This window comes from Agrilus planipennis, unplaced genomic scaffold (assembly GCF_000699045.2).
Source record: "Agrilus planipennis isolate EAB-ADULT unplaced genomic scaffold, Apla_2.0 scaffold219, whole genome shotgun sequence".
Classification (NCBI taxonomy): domain Eukaryota; kingdom Metazoa; phylum Arthropoda; class Insecta; order Coleoptera; family Buprestidae; genus Agrilus; species Agrilus planipennis.
In genome coordinates, this window is record NW_020439309.1 from 318,814 (window position 1) to 336,492 (window position 17,679).

Consider the following 17,679-nt stretch of genomic DNA (forward strand, 5'->3'; position numbering starts at 1 on the left):
GTGTATGTTTGGAGCACGGCGTTGTACGGGTGCGAAACATGGACAGTGGGAGCGGCGGAAAAGAAAAGGTTAGAAGCGTTCGAAATGTGGTGTTACAGGCGAATGATGAGGATACCGTGGATAGAGACGGTTAGAAATGAAGAGGTATTGGAAAGAATAGGAGAACAGAGGACTCTATGGATGTCAATAAAAAATAGGCGAGATAGGTTGGTAGGACACCTTCTTAGGCATGAAGGTCTAGTCAGAGCATATTAGAGGCAGAAACGGGAATTTGAATGGGTAGAAGTAGGCCTAGATTAGGTTACTGTTCACAAATAGTTAAGGATGTGGGTTGTTCTAGTTTTAGGAAATTGCGAAGATTAGCTCAGGATAGGAAAGAGTGGAGATGTGTCCAACCAGTCTGACGACCTTATAATGATAATGATGGGTTTAATACATACGTGTTTTTTAGAGTATGTTTTGATTACCATTGTAGGTTCTACTTTGACTTGGTGCTTAGCGTAGCAGCGTTCTACACTATGGCCTGGCTTGTTGCAAAATGAACATTTTTTTTATTACAAGTTTTATTGGGGGTTTACGAGGAATCGAGGTAGTTGCTAGCGACTGTTGCTGATAAGAATTGTTAGGGTTAGGGGGTGGGAAAATGCTCTGTTTTCACAATCATAGATTAAATTTATTAGTTCAGTAATACAGTTAGGTTTTTCTAATCGGATGGCTGAAGTTAATGGATCATTCAGACCATTGATGATTGTTATTAAGGCAGACTTTTTTTGGTATTCGCGAAGCAATGGTTTCGCGTGAAAACTGAGTGGTGTCGTACAGCAAAAGCTCTTTATTCGCGGGGTATACGTTTCATAAATATGCCGCGAATACAGAAACCGTGGATATGGAATGGTAATTAGTATGGAATCATAGGGGATACGTTCTAATGTTCTGAAATGAAACCAAAAGTATCAAAATAAAATCAATGTATTGATAAATTCGCAATTAAAATTAAACGTTATAATCAGCTTTAGGCAAGAGTTTAAAAGTTTAGTGATTTTTTCTTGTTTTGAATTTTGAAATTAGTCTACTCGGTTACATCTTTTATAAAAGTCGCTGCGGCACGTACCAACTGTACATACATTAAGGGGATTCAATAGAACACGCGCCGTAGAGTAAAAACATGCTTATCGGTTCTAGATATCATGAGTTTAGTATTTGGAACAGAGGTTTGAAATTTTGTAGTAAGATAGATAAAGCTTTGTTCTAAAGCTTGTCGAAGGCTATTTTTTAATTTTTTAATTTCCATTGAAAATACGTATCGTACAAGAAGCATCAACTTTAAGCACTTGTAAAAGCTTTTAATGACCATATTATTGAAAACCAAAAACATACCGAGTTAGTGTGAACTTTTGTCTGTTACTATATAAAAACTTACATATTTATTTGGCAGCGGTAAATCACAATGTTTAGAACAGAAACCCATGTTTTCACACTAGGGACGAACGGTCTAATGCGGCCAATCCCCTTAATAAATGACACCGAATCCTTTTCTGTTTACCGATTGCATCCGCGAATAATGGAATTTGTAGCCGCGAATATAGGAACTGCGTTGCAATTTTTTCACCCGCGAATAATGAAAACGCGAATAAGGAAACCGTAAATAAGGAACTTTTACTGTACTTCTAATAGTCTTTTACCTTTTTCTCTGACTTGTATGATTACGGCATTTTCTTAACCATTATAATTGGTTTGTTTCAGTGAATTTATTGTACCTGCCCAATGAGTAGAGCTATAAAAAAGTACATAGAAAGCCCTAAGCATCGATTATTGGGACTGTTTTCAAATCATAAATACAGAAAAATACATAAAAATAAGTACATAACTTGCTAAGTACAGTAAAGTGAAACCAGTTGCATGTCATGATTCATTCGGGAACCTGTGACCACTAAATTAGTTTTCTAATATGTATTTTCTTTAACGTAAATCTACTACCCAAATCGTCTTTTAGAACTTTAAAATGGCTATAGTGAGCATATTGAAATTGTGAATTGAATTATATTCAACACTTTTTTTCCTACATCTAAATATGCTTTAGGTAGATCAAAATCTTATTTCTGCCATGTATTTTATTATTTATTTCTAGCTCTTTCATGAGATCTAGTACATACTTACAACACTAACTTTATATAGTGTATTTAATCTAAGTATTACATATTTGTCATTTTTATGTCTTTTATGGATTACTTTAATTAAGGCATTTTGTAGCCTTAATTAGTTTTCTTTCGCTGGGCCTTAGTAATGGAGATAAAGTGTATTCGTACGCAAACCCTATACAGTAATTGGAAATAAATCGGAATATAAACACATTAAAGATTTTATATTCATACTTCTTTGCAAATAAATATACATAATACATACTTTAATTGAGATGTTTTTGTATCTGTAAATATGTGTGTTCCATTTCATAGTTAGGTCTATTTTATGAGCCTTAAATATTTAGTGTTTTCTACTTTTACAATTATTACTTCAATATCATTATAATTTTTGAAAGCAGCATGGAAAAGTTTTTTTAGCATTAACGGTTGACATATTTACAGTAACCCATTCATTCTATAAAACTAATTATCAGTAGTTTTGTCTATATCTAATATCCCATGTTTCACTCTTAATTAACAAGACTATCGTTAACATAAGATGCCAACTTCCCCGATTGGAGCAAGCGGAAGAGGTCGTTTATGTATTCAAGAAATAGTAGAGGGCCCAGTATAGTTCCTTATGGAACTCCCACGCTAATTCTCTTTATTATACTCAGGTGATCATCAATTTTGACAGTCTATATGCGCCCTTTTGAGTAGTTCTCTAACAACATTTCAGCAGTACTCCTAATCCCACATTTTTCCAGTTTTTGCAGTAGTATCAAAAGCTTTTGTCTGGTTAAGAAACACTGCAACAGTTGGTTTGATTTGATATGTTATCATATATTTTATTCATATAAAAAGAATTATACAATCTGTCAATAGTCAATTGTTCAATTATTTTAGCTCGATGAGGGAAATAGGTCTGTTATAACTTTCTTCATGCTTAGGGTAATTCTTATGAACATGTGTTACACTTCCACTAACTTAATATTCACTCTAAACTTGTAAGTTGAGGAATTTTACCAGTAGCAGAGTCACCAGTATCAATTATTTTATTGTGTAATATTCATATAGGTGAACTTACATAATTAAGTACGACTCCATGCAGTCCATCTATTCTTCCAATTTTACATTTTAATGGATCAATGACTCTTTTACTTCGATTTTAGTAGCATAATTTTTATTGTTATTATTAATAATTTACATTACACTTGTGGCTTACAAAGAGTTCGGCAAGTTTTGTCCCAACACTACCATAAAAATCATTAAACTGTTCATCAATTTTGTTTTTATTACAGAGTTAAACAGTTTTGTCAAACAAATATTACATTTTCTGGACGGTGGGCGCAGCGGAAAAGAAAAGGTTAGAAGCGTTCGAAATGGCGGCGAACGATGAGGATTCCGTGGATAGAGAAGGTTAAAAACGAAGAGGTATTAGAAAGAATAGGAGAACAGAGAACAAATATAAGTTCTTGATAACAGTGGAAAGCAAATTACGAGGAAAATACAGAGTGTAACAGAAATAAGTAGAAAAAGCTTGATAAGGCACTATATAATAAGAAAATTAAATAAATGTTTTGTATGTCCAAAAGTCCATCGTTTTCGAGAATAACGTAGTTGAAAGTAGAGGTAAATTCAACCTAGGCCCTGCTTTCAAACTACTGGTAATTAGCAGCATCAGTGCTGTATTTGTATTTTTTGCTAATGTACAATTAAATAAACTAATTCTACAACACATCACTGTTTGAAATAGATTAGTTTGTTACCGTAGAACAAATGTAACAATGATGTAATATGATACATATTTACGGATTTGAATCGTCGCTGTAGAGGATGAAATCTTTGATTTAATAGAAGACTACCCTTAAAATGATACACGCGATATAGCTGGGAATGTTGGCTTCTCTCATGTGACAGTACGGTAAATTTTAAAGGAATAGTTGCTGCATCCTTATAACTTGCAAAAAATGCAAGCCTTCCTTGAAACTGATTTTCAGCCGCGAGTCAAAAGCGTTAAAAAAAAAGTGTTGTAGAGCCGAATTTTTTCCATAGGTTGTTGTTAACAGATAAATGTTGCTTCACGCGGGATGAAATATTAAAATAGTTACTATTATTTGAGGATGTATCGTTGCAACTGCAAATGATACAGTGCCGGACGTTTTTGGGCGACTCATGAAATTATTTTGGTAAACGTCTCGAAGCCTGTCTTCTATCACGGGATTCTAACTTTTGTAGTATACTTCGTTTACATTCTGTAGCGATGTGACCTTCAGTTTGACCGGCGCAAAGTAGAAAAGAACAGCACTAGGCCAGAAAAGGAAGGAGACAACTCTCGTCTAAACTCTTAACCGGTGAGGAGCGTATAATCCGTACAGTACTGCACGGAAAAATTGACCATTTTATCCACTACAATTGTATTGCTCAAATGTGTTGTTATTGGTACCAGTTACTACTGAAAATATCAACGAGATGTTTATTTATATTTGAAGACATATTAAAGGCTTTAACGCTTGTTTTCGACTCGCACTACTATTCATGATTGAACAAAATTTTTGGCAGATACTGTATGAAAAAGTATGTTTAATGAACAAGAGTCCAGAGTATAATGAGCTATTTTCTCCCTACCTACAATTTTGCCAGCGCGCATCCAAGACATTGGAAGGGGCACATCGCTAGAGAAAGTAAATGAAGTATACATTCATGTGTGTAGGGACATTTCCACGAACCAATAACTACTTGGTCAATAAGTGGTAAGCTCACTTTTAAGTAAACTAGTAAATATTTGTTTTTCTGATGATCAGCTATTGGTGAACCACAACAATAATAACGCGCCTTGATAGTGGTGTGGAAATTTGACTCAATAAAATTACAATTATCTAGACAATATCATTTACCTACTAACGTTTACGTAACCTACGTTTTTTTCTTTCCTTTGTGTTTTAAACATATGTTGAGGTGAAATTTACACAGTTCTGTATGCTATTAGCGACAAACAAATGCACTTAATTCATTTCTATCAAGACATCTAAACATTGTTAAGTAATAAATTATTTGTTTGTCTTAGAAGTTTGATAACCACGACTGTTGACATTCTTCATCGATGTAGCTGCAGAATATTAGTAGTTAGTTCTTTCTTCGTGCACACCTACGTTGCTAATTCACGCACAGGACCGGCTTCTTAAAAAAAATCTGTCTTAACTACGCTACTAAACTCAATGTGTTTTTTATGTTGTAGTTTACATCTTACAAAGCTCCGCACCCTGTATGTTTTCGAAGTAGTTAAAGTACATTTAAAATCGATGCGGGGTTTATGCTTTGACGACTGATTTAAATTCGCTCTCGTTCTTTACATAGATATGTTTTTTGGATGATGTGATTTCTATTTGTAAGTCAAGATTGAATCCAGTTTTCGGGATAAAAACGAATCCCTTTGACTGGTACAGCACGAATCAGTTTATCTTTACAGAAGGTTATTCGTCCTGTACGTTATTCGTCCAGCATATTTATTTACAAGACGACGTTCATTACTGTTATCGGCTCTTGTTGGCTTTGAAAGCTATTCGAATATCGGGCCATTGAACAGCGAAGGTTCGGAAAAAGAGGTTCTTCGCAATCAGCATATCATGCGCTACTGGAATAGAGCGAAACACAAAAAAAAGCGTTCCGTACGTTCGATTTCCTGCACGAACGAGTTTGTAGCGTAATCGTCGAGGGAATTCGAATAACACGGATATACCTTCGTAAGAGCGTACATTTCCATTACCGAATATGAAAAGAGGAAAAGGACCCAGAAAAAAAATACGGAGATTTCGATCATTTGACATACTAAATCTAACTTCAAGAACTTCTTTTACTGTTGACAAAATATATAGTGGTAAATCCAAGAATTGTACCTACTCCTTTCTAAAAGAATTATTATGTTCTGTAATGTTTATATTGTATGTAAACGAAGTACCTTTGGAATCTACAGGGTGTAACAGAAATAAGTGCCGAGCTTTCAGGAGGCGATAGAGCACTATAAGACATGAAAACTAAAAAAATTCAATTCCGGCCCTTGTTGAGTCGCAATATTCATTTTATTATTTGTATATTTTCCGGCATTTATCTTTGTAGTTCTGGTGGAATGGTTATTTTATTATTATTATTATAGTATTTTCAAGTGTATATATTTTACAACAGTAAATTTGGGAAGTTGTAGTTTGCCGACCATCGAAGTTCAACAGATTTTATTGACCATTGTGTCCAGTTTTATTATAATACTCAGTTTCTTCTATTCGAACACGTTTTTACCCCAATAAAGTTCAAATGGTTTTTCCCTTGAGTTATGTTTCTCAGAAATCGAGGCAAACGTAAAATTTCCGAAGACGCGTTGCACGCGTGTTGGCACCACAAATACCTGTTAATGCCCTTCTTGTACTGCCACTATCTTTCTACCCCTCTGTATCTCTGTCTCCCTTTCATAACAAATCAACGATCTTCTACTTTTCTTCAACCAATAAACCTTTTCAAATTTGAATTTAATTCCACCCCGAAACTATTTCCTCTACTTTTCTGTTTTTCTACTACTTTCATTCATCTTCAATTTTATACAGTCCACTCTAAATAAGTTAAGTTTTTTGTTGTCAATTTGTTTTGTTAAAGTGTTTGTTAATCGTTAGTTAAATCTTATAAATAAACGAATAAAATAACTCGAAGTGGTCTGTATACTGTGGAAACTGCCACACGCGGATCGCCATTTCGATTTTTGGATCTCATCAGTGACAACTCCGACAGAACTCGGACCAACTTTTACCTGCTGCCTTAACAGCGCGTTTTAGAAAATCCACAAATGGCGCGGTAAACGCCATCTGTAGTACGATGCTACATTTTAGGATTACGTATACTCCAACAAGGTCCTTTTAAATATATGGATATCTACTTGCTGAAACGAATCCCGGCGTAGCTAACCTCAACGTGATAGGCACGTTACCATAATCGAATAAAATAATTCGAAGTGGTCTGTATTCTGTCGAAACTTAACAGCGCGTTTTAGAAAATACCACAAATGGCGCGGAAAACGCCATCTGTAGTACGATGCTACATTTTGGGTGCCAGGCACGTTGAGGTTAGCTACGCCGGGATTCGTTTCAGCAAGTAGATATCATGTATTTAAATGGACCTTGTTGGAGCATTCGTAATTCTAAAATGTAGCATCGTGCTACAGATGGCGTTTACCGCGCTATTTGTGGTATTTTCTAAAACGCAGTCTTAAGACAGCAGGTAAAAGTTGGTCTGTGTTCTGTCGGGCTGCCTGCGCCGCGCTGATGAGATCCAAAAAAATCGAAATCGCGATCCGCGTCTGGCAGTTTCGACAGAATACAGACCACTTCGAATTATTTTATTCAATTATGGTAACGTGCCTATCACGTTGAGGTTAGCTACGCCGGGATTCGTTTCAACAAGTAGATATCCATATATTTAAATAGACCTTGTTGGAGCATTCGTAATCCTAAAATGTAGCATCGTACTACAGATGGCGTTTACCGCGCCATTTGTGGTATTTTCTTTTATAAATAAATAGTTAAAAACCAAGAGTTTTATATCAAGTTACATTTGCGTAATTCTAAAAAGTGGCCCCTACAAAAAAGTCGTCAAATTACGGTGTCAACAGCCCTAGTAAGGAAATATGACTCGCAACGCTGCACACAATCAGCTGGTGATTACCAGCATCAGTTTAGTATTCGTTTTGTATTTTTTTGCTCATGTAATGCTTTGTTAAATTAGATTAAGTGTGATTTAGGGTGTTTATGTTAACAGTCAACCTCTAGTAGCCGCTTACCTATTATACGTTTAAACTTTGTGCAGTTCAATAAATTAATTCGGCAATACAACATCAATTATTAGTGTAGGTTAATCACTATAGAACAGTTGTTACAATAATGTGATAAAGACAATCTGCCGAAGTCTACAAGCGTAGGAACAGTTGCTACATCCTTATTGTTTGCAGCGAGTGCAAACCTTGCTTGAAACTGACGTTCAGTCATAAGTGGATTTGTGTCGGTGATTTCCGAAAGAAATGTACTGTCTCGTCTAATTTTATTCCATAGGGTGTTATTTATAATATTTTTTGAATAGTAAATTCGTACATCCTTCTCTATTTCAAGATCTATTTTTGGTAAATGAGTGGTGCGAAATTTTTTGAGACTTAATTGGCTTTTTCGGTAAGTTTCCTTACAGTCACCCGCAAAAACTTAACGCACCTTGGCAATACTTCAGTGTATAAATTTTTCTTTCTTTTGTGTTGTTACATTTACAAAGCGTTGCCTGTAATGCACTCATTTAATTTTATTTAGTCCCTTCATTATGGGTAGTACTAAATTGTTTATGTTTATTTGTTTATCTTACACGTTCAATAATTGGCAATGTTTACTTCTCCACCCATGCAGCTGAAGAGTTTTTATCTCACTGCTATTCAGAATTAAACATCTATGTTGTCAATTCACGAACAGGACCGGCTTGGGATTGTAAATTATTCTGAGTTTCTTCTAGTTTACGCCCTCCAAAGCTCGGCGCGTATTTCTGTTACACCCTGTGTATACAAAGTGGTATAGCAGTACTAGCTTGCCAAAAGCCAACTTACGTTAGCTTTTATTCGATCGAATACTCATTATTAGGAATCGGGCGCAATTCATAGATGTTGTCATGGGCGTACTTTAGACGCTAAACAACTATTTATGGTCTGGCGTTTATTGCGTATATACGTATAAGTTTTATTCTTCGTTCAGGGAAACGAATTTTTAAAAACAAATTTATTTTATTGAGACTTATACAATATAATTTAGGTACAATTTAATAACCGCGCGATTCGATTTTATAATTGTTGCCAAAATTGTCTAGTACAACACTGGTCACCTTATCTTGTGTTAGCTGTTAAATACTACACCCACTATTACCACCACCACGTCACATATTGCTGATAATGTTGTCCTCATGGGTCCATAACTCCCTCCCCTGGAAGAACTGGTTAAAATTGACACGTTCTGCAGGTCCTCCATTTACCTTCCTCTTTTTGTAGGTATACCATACAATCGCGTCACAGGCAGATAATTTGAGGTGCAATTATCGTTCACCTCCCTGTAGTTATTGCAGAAACGGGCTTCTTCCATCGTGATGACTTCTTTGCACTCGTATCCAGTAGAATTGTAGAGCATAATATTACGGGGTAATGGATAAATTGTGCGTTCGTTTATAGGGATATAACAGAGGTAAAACAATTTGAAGGAGTATTCATCGATTATTGGCATTTTAACATTCATGATAACTGTATCACCATGCATAAAATAATCACCGGTTAAAATTTGGTAATACGAATTTAAATTCTGAAATTGGGCAATTCTCTTGTTTGAATATAACATCTCGCTTTGCTTTATTAATTTAGATAATTCGTAAAAGGGTAATATATATGAATCGACTGTTTTTAATTTCAATAAACTTAGTCCAATTTTAATTTTTTGTAATATCTCAGAGATTACATTCAAACCATTGTAAATTTGGTGTAATAAANAGGATTTAGAAAAAGCTTTTGACAATGTTAAATGGGATAAGATGTTAAATATATGGGTCATTGTCAAATTTTGCGCAGGTAAATTTAACTTAATATCATATTTTTTTTGAAAAAAATATATGTTTAGATTTTACTTTTTTCTATGTCCGTGTCCGTTAAAACAACTGCATTATCATCTATTATAGCTGGTCGCGATGTTCAACCAATAATTTAAGATTTATTCCACATTTAATGGATCAGGGTATAAAAAAAAATACAACTTTGTTACCAATTAGTTTTACCTTTTATTATGAAATTAAACAAGTCAGTAGCAAATATTTTGGTATTCATATTAAAGATATTTTTCTCTATAACGCTACATTCTTTTGTATATAAATTTTCCCTTAATATTACTGTACATTGTAAATAAAGGCTGTACATTACACACATATGATTACTGTTATTGTGTCGTACCAAACTAATTAGTATATCTCTAGACGACCAAAATGAAAACTGATGTGCACTTCATGTCACTTGCACCGTATTGGAGGTGGTTTCGCGAAAACGCGAGTTATATATTAAATAATTTGTATTACTCTATTTTTTGGTCGCTCACTCTAGATAATGTTACTGGGGTATATACCAGGTGATTCAAAATAGTCATTCTTATGAGAAACCAGGAGTTCACATATCAAAAATGTTCCAAAGTATCTAATGATATCATGCAATACCAATATGCATTTAAAGAATTTTTTTATCTACCCTGAGTCAATAGTTCTGCCCAATCCGCCGGGAGTTCGATGAGCTGATATCACTTCAATTTTGGACTTTTGCACCTGGATCGTTTGATAATAAGGGTTTGGGGGTGAATACACGAGCGGGAGAGTAATTCTTCGAACGGCGATACTCATATAATTTGGATCAACGTTCCTTCTAGGTAAGGCGATTAATCTACTTGTAGATGTTTAAACAGAACGAGCTAGGTAAAAGTAAAACTTTATTATTTAGACAAAACAGTACAAGTATGAAGGGTCATGTAACAAGTGAAAGAAACCAGTATGTAAGCAAACAAAAGAAAATTTTTTTTTATATAAATGGACTCAAGGAGAATCCTTATTCGTATGGTTTCATAAGANACAAATATGAAGGATCATGTAACAACTGAGAGAAATCAGTACGTTAGTAAACAAAAGAATTTTTTTTTATAAATGGACTCAAGGAGAATCCTTATTCGTATGGTTTCATAAGATACTTAAGGCAAATGAGGAGCTGTCAGAAAAGAGGGGCCTATTATAGAATTTTGAAAACATGAAGGAATTTTTAGTCCAGCCAACAGTTTTTCGGATGAGTTGTATATATAGGGGAAATGACGGCATGTCCAGTGCTGTAACTGGAGAAACGAGAAATGTCGATGCCACCAGCCTCGATACCTCGCTTTATCCAGTGACTAATGCGCTGAGTTGATGTGGAATGAATTGGTTTTTTTGGTTGTTAGGATAAATTCTGGTCGAAAACGATTGATACAGTAAAGGTTTGTTTGTAGAGTTGACTCTACACACAAAGAAGGATTTTCCCTGAAGGGGAGAACTAACAGAGGCTTAAAAGAAAGGGCACTGGATGTTTTAATGTGATTAGGAATTCTGATTTTTAACCGGTCTACACGGGTTTGTATGTTGCCAATGTGAATGGAAGCAAGAGTCTGTATACGGTGGCCCATGCATAGGGCCAATAATAAGGTTACAAGGACGGACCGAGACTAGACAAAAACTGCAAAAGAGGAGAGGGGTCCAGATGGACTGGCATTTTGCTAGAGATGGTCGTTGATTGAAGATACCTTTTAAAAACCATTTGACAAAAATCTTGTGTTCTGTATTTATTAAGAAGGCAAATGCTAGGGCCGAATATTGGGAATTTAAAGTTGAAAAGGAAGCTAACTCCCTTTCCAAATTTTCCGTTGAGAAAATTTACAAGCAAAGTGAAAAATTGACATTACAATCTGGATCTTTGCAAAACAACCACCATTTTTTCAAGTATGCGTTATATTGTTTTAATGTGGCCGTAGTTACTGAGGATTTGATGGCGTGTAATCCTTCTACGGGGAAAGTGTTTTCCACAGGGGGTGTCTGTTTCTAAAAGGGGATAAAAGCAGATTTTTATTATGTCTGGAGCGTATGGGTTTTGAGACAAGAAGTTTGCAAAATAATGAATATTATGTCTGGGTGGGCCAGCTGGGAACGACAAGAATTATTTTTCGTAAACATTTTGATAGTAGGCAGACAGGTGGAAACGCATAGAAAAACTCTCCTGCCAATAAAAGAGTAAAGGCATCTATTGCAAATGAAATTGAATCCGGCTTCTACGAAATATATTTGAATTTAACATGTTAGTGAATAATTCGACAAAGGGATTGCCAAATTTTGAGCATATGATCTTAAAGCGTAATTTGCTACTGAATATTCGGTCTCGAAAAAGTTAGAAATTGATTCTAAATTTTGTTTTTATAGCATTACTGCCAAATTAATCTGGTGTTTTTGTTATGTTTGGGGTGTTTTACGCTCCCCATGCAATTAATGCAAGCAATTGTGGTGGTATTATCGATTCGAAGAAGAATTCTACATTCTGAAAAACATTGTAAAGCACTGAAACCTGCCATTAATTCTATGCAGTTTATATGACGCTTTTTTCTATTAACTTCCAGAAAGCTCCAGTTGTTTGTTTATTGCACGACTCTCCCTAATCAGATTTTGAAGCGTCAGCGTATACTGTCAGGAAAAAGGGAGGAGAACTGATATTTGTTCTGTGATTGAGTGTTAATGTCACGCACCACCACGACAAATAAGGGAAAGGAGGTTTCGAAAGCCTCAGCCTGCAGGAATAATTTTGAGCAGATCTATCTAAAGCCAAAAGTGTTTTAGATACACCCGACCGTAGTTTATGGCGGGATATACCGCAACTAGTTCATTAAGACTAGCCAGAGTTACAATTTTGCATTCACGTTTTTGTTGCAAGGAATTCATGTCCGAAACAATGGCCTGAATCTTGTCCAAAGGAAGAGAAAGTAGCATTTTTGATGAATCGAAAATGAACCCTAGATATTTACACTTATTTCCAGGCGATAATTGGCTTTTCTGGTAATTAATAAGGAAACCTAAAGCTGAGAGGAGATTTACAATGAAATGAAACAAAGTTGTCTTTCGCTCTATTTTTTGCTATTAATGATAATCAGGATGTCGTCTAAATATGCCACAGATTATGCCAGACGATCTTAAAATTTTCAAAACTGGTTTTAGTACTTTTGTAAAAACATATGGAGTGATTGACAGGCCAAAAAGTAAACAGTTAAATTCGTTATAGTGGTTGTTAAAGTGAAAAGAAAATATTTTCTGTGTTGCTGATGAACAGGAACTAAAAAATAAGCATCTTTTAAATCAAGTTTTAGAAAAAAACAATTTTTATGTTAATATTAAGGATGTTCTGTAAACTTCTATTTTAACATGTGGGGCCTTTAAAAATTTGTTGAGGTTTTTTAAATTAAGAAAAAACCAATTTGTTCCGTCTGGTTTTGGAACGAGGAAAAAATAACAGATCCATGTAACCCTTCTATATAAATGACCGCTATCGTTTGCTTTGTTTTATTTGTATAAAATTGTTTAATATGCTCTATTTTTACCTCTTCGTTGTATAAAATAATCGTGGCTGACCAGGGGCAAAAAGGATTTATTAAAGCAAAACCAGCATTTCTCTATCTGAACTGGGTCATTGTCAAATTTTGCGCAGGTAAATTTAACTTAATATCATATTTTTTTTGAAAAAAATATATGTTTAGATTTTACTTTTTTCTATGTCCGTGTCCGTTAAAACAACTGCATTATCATCTATTATAGCTGGTCGCGATGTTCAACCAATAATTTAAGATTTATTCCACATTTAATGGATCAGGGTGTAAAAAAAATACAACTTTGTTACCAATTAGTTTTACCTTTTATTATGAAATTAAACAAGTCAGTAGCAAATATTTTGGTATTCATATTAAACAGTCTTATATCTTTTACATATAATTAGAATCATAACAGTCTTTTGTTAAGTTTAACAATCATTAATCTAAACTCTTAAACAACTCTGTTACTTATTGAATATTAAAATACCTTAAATTCTACTTAAGTCCTCCAAATATCTATATATTAACAGCTAACTGGAACATAATACTGTATAATATCATAAATTAGTAACAGAGTTGCGTAGTAACAGAGTGGTAAATTTTACATTCCATTATACACAAGTCAAAAAATAAAGCGTAAAGTAAAATATTTCGTTCACATTTAACACATTTACCCCTCAGACAATAAACTGAACGTAAACTAATGAAAAAATATTCATTTACTTATGTGAATAGGTAGGTAACAAGGTGGACGGGCAATTTAAACACGCAGCACGTTCAACACCTTGCGGTCGACTGTCGAGCGACATACCCCTCCCCCCAACCTAACGAACTCCCACGACGAATGCAGACATTTCGCCCAAAATAAAACAGTGTCCAAAACAGCGCCATCTTCATTTTGAGTCGTGAATTAGTTAGTAACATAGTGAACCAGCCGGTTCCAGATAGTACGTGGGACAAAGTTTAGAAAATTATTTAAAAACTAAATTTTAATACTGACTGATTTTAAAACATATTTTATTGAATATTTATAATACTCTGTTTACGATTATAATTTATATTAAGAGGGTTACTATAGTAGAAAATGCATTTATATGATGTTTATTGTAACGGAATGCTACATGGGACAGGTACAATTTGTAAGGAAAACCTTTCTGTTACCACTAATGACCATTTTGTTAATTGAAAAAAATTGAAAAATATCGAAACTTGAGTCTTTATTCCAATAATGGATGTTCGCTATAGCGATGTATTTTGTATTTAATATATAATTCGTTAAGGATTTTGACATTATTAATAACAAAAAAATAAATAATGTTGAGGGACTCGTTTACCTGCGCAAAATTTGACAATGACCCAACTAAATTAATTCGATAATGCATATATACTATTTACATACTTTTAGAAAAAAGTTTTTTTTTTAATTAACGTTTTTTATAGATATTGTGTTATGTCCTGTTTTGTCCTAGTATACCACGTGTGGTTTTTAGAATTATCTTAACTATTTAATTATTTATTGTGTTAAATTTACACGCTTTAATTTTATTTATAATATTTATTGTTTATTTAACCATATATGTTCTGATGGTACTAATTTATTTGAGGTACTAATGTACCACACATCATGACGGTTTGTAAGCGTACTACAAGTTCATACAAATTAAGCACATTTCGTATCATTCTTACCACCGTCACTATTTACTGCAGCCAGAAAAAGCCTTACATTAGAGGCGAAACATCGGTGTTGATTTTGATTTAATAAAACTTTTTTTTGCCCCTGGTCAGCTCCGATAGTTTTATTATGCAATTGTTTAATTTCAATGAAAATGCGACTAAAATGTTTCCTATTGTGAATAACGGCATGCTGACGATACATATTAAAAGCAAGTAGGTAACTGTTATTGTATTTCACGGACAAACCAATTAAGCTCTTGGGAAGCTAAAACTCTGTAATTGTGGCTTAACGTTAATACCTTAAGCTTATTATTTTTTTTTCTTGAAGTTTGCAGGACATATACAATCAGTGAACACGCGCCACATGATAAGTATAGGTATGCATAGTTCGTTATTTCGTGAAAAGCTGTATTCTCATTAGCATACCGTATATACTAGAAACCTAACGTTAAATAAAACTTCGTAAAAAACAATAAAATAACAGGTCAATTGAAAAGTCCCCGGCCTAAAATAGTAACACATTTTTTTTGCAAAATTCGATTTTTTTTATTCAACATAACTCCCTTCAAGGGTGATACACTGATTATAGCGATCCTCCAACTTTTCGATACCATTTTTGTAGTACGATTTGTCCTTTGCTTCAAAATAGGCCTCAGTTTCGGCGATCACCTCTTCATTCGACGAAAATTTTTTCCCAACGAGCATTCTTTTGAGATCTGAGAACAGGAAGTAGTCGCTGGGGGCCAGATCTGGAGAATACGGTGGATGCGGAAGCAATTCGAAGCCCAATTCATGAATTTTTGCCATCGTTTTCACTGACTTGTGAGACGGTGCATTGTCTTGGTGAAGCAGGACTTTCTTTTTCTGCAAATGCGGTCGTTTCTCGGCGATTTCGTCCTTCAAACGGTCCAATAACGCTATGTAATAGTCGCTGTTGATGGTCCTTCCTTTTTCAAGGTAGTCAATGAAAATTATTCCACGCGCATCCCAAAATACAGACGCCATAACCTTGCCAGCCGACTGTTGCGTTTTTGCACGCTTTGGAGCGGGTTCATCGTGTGCAGTCCACTCCGATGACTGTCGATTGGACTTCGGAGTGAAATGATGGAGCCATGTTTCATCCATTGTCACATATCGACGCAAAAACTCGGGTTTATTACGCGTGATCATCTTCAAACACTGCTCTGAATCATCAACTCGTCGTTGTTTTTGGTCAAAAGTGAGCTCGCGCGGCACCCACTTTGCACAGAGCTTTCTCATACCCAAATATTCGTGAATGATGTGATGTATACGTTCCGTTGATATCTGTAGAGTGTCTGCTATTTCATTCAATTTCAATTTACGGTCATTCAAAATCATTTTGTGGATTTTTTTAATGTTTTCGTCCGTAACAGCCTCTTTTGGGCGTCCACTGCGTTCACCGTCTTCGGTGCTCATTTCACCACGTCTAAACTTAGCATACCAATCCTTGATGGTTGATTTTCCTGGGGCAGTGTCCGGAAATTCGTTATCAAGCCAAGTTTTTGCTTCAACTGTATTTTTTCCCTTCAAAAAGCAATATTTTATCAACACGCGAAATTCCTTTTTATCCATTTTTTTCACAATAACAAAAGTTGCTTCACTAAAAATGCTATAATTCACAAACTAATGATCCGACAGCCGTCAAATTTATAGACGCGTCTTTTGAAGGTTAGGACTAACTGAAAATCATATGGATTTAGTTCTGGTGCCGCCATCTATGTGTCAGGCCGGGGACTTTTCAATTGACCCTAGTATTATAGTAAATCTTAAGAAAACGATAACAAAATGACTCACCTCATCTGCGTTGATATATGCACTTGGTCCATGGATTAGTGGATAGGGGACAGGTAAACCTCTCCGCTGAAACATATTTTATAAAAATTACTTATTTAATATATGTCTACTAAAAAGTTGAAACGAAAATTACGCACATACTTAATTATTCACCGTAATGGAAATTACTAATTAACTAAATGATTTAATTTACTGTAATTGGCTTGGAAAACCCTTACTATTTCATTATTAGTAATGTTGTGTAACTACATTAAGGCTATATTTTAAATAATTTGTACAGTGGAAATGTCAAGACTCTAAAACAACCGATTACAGTATTTTTAATCGTAATAAGAATTTAAATTAATGTATTATTTTTACTAAATAGCACTACACTCCTTACGATTAAATGAAAATTTGGAGCTTACGAGTATAAGAGACGCATAGGATGGATTTTTCAGTATATTTCCAACATTTTAGATAATTTTGTTCGAAATGGCAAAGGGGACACGTTCTAATGTAACTTGTGAACGGTTGATTTCGTTTTCCACGCTAGTTATTGAAGTACGTTGCATTTTTCATATCTATTATACTGAAGATTATAGTCTAGTACTTATTCTAATCTTTTATAATTATATAGTACAACAAAAAACGACTGTAGATACTGCAGAGGATGGACTCCCTTAACTCGCCCAGATTGCAACTTTGGCGACTGTTGTTTCTATCGGGTTATTCGGAAAGCCATTTCGTTTTTTCCCGACAGTAATTTTTGGTTGGTGCCCTTTTAAATATGGAGAGCGATAAGCAGCATTTTCGACATATCTTACTGTTTTACTACAGAAAGGGTAAAAATGCTGTTCAAGCCAGAAAGAAATTGACTGATGTGTATGGAGAAGGTGTGTTGACAG

The 17,679-nt window shown here is 34.6% G+C and overlaps 1 protein-coding gene across 1 annotated transcript in view; it reads right to left on the reverse strand.

The window, feature by feature from the left end:
* The window catches only part of LOC108739381 (sestrin homolog), a gene marked incomplete at its 3' end in the record, with an annotated part of 175,954 nt that overhangs the window by 90,949 nt on the left and 67,326 nt on the right, over positions 1-17,679 (reverse strand). The window contains 1 exon segment of the mRNA XM_025978517.1: positions 16,793-16,858. Coding sequence (XP_025834302.1) covers positions 16,793-16,858 — 66 coding nt within the window.